The 5,577-nt window shown below is 61.7% G+C and overlaps 1 protein-coding gene across 1 annotated transcript; it reads left to right on the top strand.

Moving 5' to 3' along the window:
• Positions 1–58: 58 nt before the first annotated feature.
• On the top strand, positions 59–5,571 carry CHDH (choline dehydrogenase). Its single transcript, XM_004715280.2, has 7 exons — positions 59–884; positions 1,262–1,413; positions 2,027–2,156; positions 2,729–2,863; positions 4,033–4,175; positions 4,463–4,565; positions 4,842–5,571. Exons 1-7 carry the CDS (start codon positions 212–214, stop codon positions 5,258–5,260), a joined length of 1,755 nt encoding a protein of 584 aa, XP_004715337.1. The 5' UTR covers positions 59–211; the 3' UTR covers positions 5,261–5,571.
• The last annotated feature ends 6 nt before the right edge of the window (positions 5,572–5,577 follow it).

Genomic DNA, 5,577 nt, shown 5'->3' with positions numbered 1-5,577 from the left:
CCTGCCACTCTGCCGCCGCCTGCAGATTTAGTCCGAGACGCCCTGTGGGGGTGGTCCTGAGTCAGCGCAGAGGGACTGCCCGGCAGTGGTTGCGGAGCCACTCCGCCAGCCCCGCCCCCGTCTGAACTCTCTTCAGTTCAGACTCTCCCTTTCCAGAAAAAGTGGGCGTTTCCTTGACCCACCCGGGCTGAAGAGGACGCGGGCTGGAAGCATGTGGTGCGCACTGCGCGGCTGGCTGCGCGGGGCCCGGGCGCCAGCGGCGCGCGCTCTGGTCAGCGTGGGCGCCCGGCGCCGGGAGGAGCACAGCTACGTGGTGGTGGGCGCGGGCTCGGCGGGCTGCGTGCTGGCCGCGCGGCTCTCGGAGGACCCCCAGGAGAGCGTGCTGCTGCTGGAGGCCGGGCCCAAGGACGTGCTCGTGGGGAGCAAGCGGCTCCTGTGGAAGATCCACATGCCCGCGGCCCTCGTGGCCAACCTGTGCGACGACAGGTACAACTGGTACTACCACACGGAGCCGCAGCCGGGCCTGGACGGCCGCGCGCTGTACTGGCCCCGCGGCCGCGTCTGGGGCGGCTCGTCGTCGCTCAACGCCATGGTCTACATCCGCGGGCACGCCGAGGACTACAACCGCTGGCACCGGCAGGGCGCCGTGGACTGGGACTACGCGCACTGCCTGCCCTACTTCCGCAAGGCGCAGGCCCACGAGCTGGGCGCCAGCAGGTACCGCGGCGGCGAGGGCCCTCTGCGCGTGTCCCGGGGCAAAAGCAACCATCCGCTGCACCAGGCGTTCCTAGAGGCGGCGCAGCAGGCGGGCTACCCCTTCACGGAGGACATGAACGGCTTCCAGCAGGAGGGATTCGGCTGGATGGACATGACCATCCACGAAGGTAGCGTGGGCCCTCCCCTCTCGCCAGCCCAGGTCATCAGGTGGAAGCACAGTGTGGCCTGGAGGCCGCAGTGCAACCCCAGCCAGGCCCATGAGGCAGGGTGCCCTCTCTGGACCCCTCTTGGGGAGGGTAATGGAGAGTAGCTCTGCACCGACAGAGCCTGAGGCTTCCGCAGAGCTCTCAAAGGGGGACATCATCCTCTATCCCCAGGTGCCGGAGCTGCCTTTCCTCACGGGGTCAGAGGCACGGCTGAGTCAGGCCCCCTCCCCACCGGCTGCCCTGGGCTCCTCGGGTGATGCTGGCAGGGCAGGGCAGGACTAGGCAGGCTCGCTTGCACTGGGAGGGGGCTGTGGCTGATGTCCACTCTGTCCGCACAGGCAAGCGCTGGAGTACTGCTTGTGCCTACCTGCACCCGGCACTGAGCCGCCCCAACCTGAAGGCCGAAGTCCAGACGCTGGTGCACAGGGTGCTGTTTGAAGGCACCCGGGCAGTGGGGGTGGAGTACGTCAAGAACGGCCAGAGCCACAGGGTAAGCAACAGCGGCAGCCGGGAGAGGAGTGGGTGGTGACAACCCCCTCCCCCCCCTGCTGTGAGCAGCTGGAGGTCAGGAAGCCCCCAGTCCAGCCACTTCCAAGGAACCCGTAGTGGCCCCCACAAGCCCCTTTTATTCCTTGCCCAATCAACACCTCCTCTCAGGGCATCACCCCCATACACCCCTCTCCACCACTGGGCCAGCTGTCGAGACCATCTGGGACAGGGTAGAGCCGTCTCTGTGGGTTTCCGAGGAAGAGTCTAGCAGGGTGTAACCCACCCCCCCCACCCCCGGGGCACCTGCCATTCTGCACACGTGTACAGGTGTATTATGTGCCAAGGAAACTGTTACACGTCTGCGTGCTCAGGGTTCTGCAGCCCCTCAGGCAGCGCGGGCTCTGCTCATTTCACTGAAGCCCCTCGTTTCACCGCCAGGCTGGGGTGGCATGCACTAGTCCGTGCACGGTATTCATGAGAACACTCCGTAGTCCCTTGTCCTCACTGCTGGGACAGTCCTGACTGCACACCTCCCCCACAGTCCTTCACCAGCAGGCCACCTCTTGGTCCCTGAGCTGGAGAAGGGCAGTGTGAACATGTGCCCCCCCCCCCAGGCTTACGCCAGCAAGGAGGTGATTCTCAGTGGAGGCGCCATCAACTCCCCACAGCTGCTCATGCTCTCAGGCGTGGGGAACGCAGATGACCTCAAGAGACTGGGCATCCCTGTGGTGTGCCACCTTCCAGGTGAGTGCCTCATAAACAGAATGGGGTGGGCAGTGTTTACCCCGGGACTGTTTACCCAGGTGACTGAGGTCCTCCTGGATTCCATTCCCTGAACCCTCCCCGCTTCCTTACCCATCAGTAACCCACTAAGAGAAGAGGACTAGCATGTCGTCACCATGGTGACTTTGTGGCAAGAGGGAGACCCTACCCCTTCGCCACAGGAGTCCTCAGCAGCCCTGAGGACGCTGCTCCCAGTGAGTCACCTCAACCAGGCCAGTAGTCAGATCACCAACTGGAGGGCAGGGCCTTTCACATGTGGACCACATCTGAAGAGGCCGGGCTGGTCAGTGGCAGTGACCAGCGTCCCCTTGAGCTTAGAGGAGGATGACACCCAGAAGTGGTCAAATCTGGGGGAAGGCCGTGGGTGAGGGACCAGGGCTTTGCCCACGTCTGGGGGAGGCCAGACGAGGTTGGAGCAAGCAGGAGTTGGCTGGGTAAGTAGAAAGGAGAGCCTTTCAAAATGAGGGGGCGTGTTGGGATGCCAGCGAAGCCCCCTGTGTAGCTGGGTTTCCTGACCACCCCTCCTGTTTCAGGAGTGGGCCAGAACCTCCAGGACCACCTGGAACTGTACATCCAGCAGGAGTGCACCCGCCCCATCACGCTGCACTCGGCACAGAGACCCATGCAGAAGGTCCGGATCGGCCTGGAGTGGCTCTGGAGGTTCACAGGTGACTGGCGCACAGCTGGGCTTGGCTTGTATGGAATCCAGTGACCTTATGCAACACAGGGATGGGCACACAGGGCCTGCCCCCTGGGGACCATCTGGGGTCTGCAGAGGGAAGGTGCCATGAGAATCAGCATGTCTGTTCCAGCTTGCTGCCTAGCTGTAAGCTCTGGGCACTGTCCAGGCAAAGGGCTTTAGTAACTTTCCATTCCACATTTGCTGTGTGCTTCGTGATGAAAAGAGTCAGCACCCACCCACCCCGGGCCGCCTCACAGGCAGTGCCCGTGAGAACATGTGGGAGCAGAAATGGAGAGCCTCTGCAGTAGGGCCCTCCCGGGAGCATTCCTTCAGGTGCCGTCCTGTCTGTCTGCATCTCTTTGAAGATTTAAAAGAACTATTTCAGAGCAAGGTGACACTACTGTGTACTAGGGGTGAGGTGCACATAGCTTTTAGGGGACGAGAAGGAAACAAGCCCAGAGCGACAGTGTGGGACATGCCAGGCTTTCAGAACCGTGACTGAGCAGGAGGAGAATTTTTACACTGTCCCTGGAGGTAGGCATTTGGTGTGTTTTGAAGCTGAAGTGCCCTAGTCTGTCCTCTGGGTCAGGCGCATCCAGGCAGTGGCGCTGGTGAGCCCAGTCTGAGGAGGAGGACACAGAGAAGAAGGTTTGGGTCCAACCAGCAGAACAGAGCACGGGACGCGGAGGAGGGCTGCGGACGTTGGCGCTCGCCTTGTTTTAGGGTTGTCTAGTCAGAATCAGTGGCTCCCTCTCCACTCCCGTGTATGTGTGCATACCTATCTGTAGCCACCCAGAGCTAGGTGGAAACAGACGGGGGAAGAGTGGGTCCATCTGGAGCGTCCACTTCTTGCTGTTTCTTAGCACGCTGGAGCAGTCAGGAAAGATGAGAGCCTTGGAAACCCAAAGGGCCAGTTCTAGTCGCTCTGAGCCACAACCATTCAACAGCAAGGGGCTCAGTTTGGGGTTCAGAGAGAGAAGGAGAGACTGATGGACTTCAAGGGATTGGCTTGCATGATACTTAAGAGCTGGCAAGTACATGAGTGAGCCAGGCAGCAGGGAGTGGGCTGACCAGAGACCCAGGGAACAGTGACTAGACTAGCGTGTAGCCACACACGGGGACTATCACGTGCTCTCTCTCTCTCTCTGTCCTCAGGGCAGGGCGCCACTGCCCATCTAGAAACTGGTGGGTTCATCCGGAGCCAGCCTGGGGTTCCCCACCCGGACATCCAGTTCCACTTCCTGCCCTCCCAAGTGATTGACCACGGGCGGGTGCCCACCCAGCAGGAGGCTTACCAGGTCAGCTGCTGTCTCGGCCCCACAGGCCCTTCCTTGCTGCCGTCTCCCATCACACAGGGTCCTCAGGGCAGCACAGCAGCCTGCCCTGCTCAGCAAGGCTGAGGGGAGAGCAGCTAGTCTGCACAGTGCAGGGGGAAGACCCTGAGCTGCAGAGATGGACAGACTCGGTCTGCAGGAGTTGGGGTGGCGTCTTCTGGTCTGGCAGCCATTCATGAGAACGGGGGTGAGAGGTGGGCGGGTGCTAAAAGGAAGTCAGGTCCCACTGCTGACGCCTCTGGTTCCTGCAGGTGCATGTGGGGACCATGAGGGGCACAAGTGTAGGCTGGCTCAAGCTGCGAAGCACCAACCCCCGGGACCATCCTGTGATCCAACCCAACTACTTGTCCACAGGTAACTGACTAGCTGGGCCACTCATCCTGTCAACAGTGTTCAGAAGGTGCAGGTACAGGGAGGGTCAGCTGGGCGCATATGGGCACCCACAGCCCCCCCCACCCCCCCTTACAGACAAGGAAAAGGCTGGCTGTGTTTCTGCTCCGTAGCAGTGTACCCGTTGACAGCAAGGTGATCAGCACCTCGTGATCCACTGTCCACTTGGCTGGCTTACTGAGCTTCCGGGAGCCCTGACAGGTGGGAGGAAGCGTCTTACCTGTGTCTTCTCCTCCACAGACTCTGACGTTAGAGACTTCCGTCTGTGCGTGAAGCTGTCCAGGGAGATTTTTGCACAGAAAGCGCTGGATCCTTTCCGGGGGAAGGAGCTCCAGCCCGGGAGCCACGTGCAGTCCGACAGAGAGATAGACGCCTTTGTGCGGGCAAAAGCCGACAGCGCCTACCACCCCTCGTGCACCTGTAAGATGGGCCAGTCTTCGGACCCCGCAGCCGTGGTAGACCCACAGACCAGGGTCCTGGGCACAGAGAACCTGCGGGTCGTCGACGCCTCCATCATGCCCAGCGTGGTCAGCGGCAACCTGAATGCCCCCACCATCATGATCGCAGAGAAAGCGGCCGACATTATTAAGGGGCGGCCTGCCCTCTGGGACGAGGATGTCCCTGTCTACAAGCCCAGGGCCTTGGACACCCAGCGCTGAGGCTGCCCCTGCCCCAAGGATATGCCAGTAGGGCCGGGGCAGCTCTCCCACGCGCTGTTCCATGGAGGACACTGTGGTGCCCCTTCGGGGACTGAGGGGCGCATGAGAGCTTAGGACATGTGGCCAGCGCTGGTCAGTGAATCGCCTCCCCCTGGGAGTGGCTGTGTCCCAGCTGGGCTACCCTCCCTGCTTCTAGGAGGAGGGGTAACTCCCACGCCAGACACCTTTGCCCCATGTGTAACCTGGCATCCTCTAACCCTGCTGACGGGTTTCGAGCTCCTGCAACAGCCAGGTGCCTGCTAAGCCTGCTGTGTGTG

This window comes from Echinops telfairi, unplaced genomic scaffold (assembly GCF_000313985.2).
Source record: "Echinops telfairi isolate 266 unplaced genomic scaffold, ASM31398v2 ScPeMD7_7420;HRSCAF=8458, whole genome shotgun sequence".
NCBI classification, from domain to species: Eukaryota; Metazoa; Chordata; class Mammalia; order Afrosoricida; family Tenrecidae; genus Echinops; species Echinops telfairi.
Note: the sequence above shows the minus strand (reverse complement) of the source record. Positions and strands in the feature narration are given on the sequence as shown.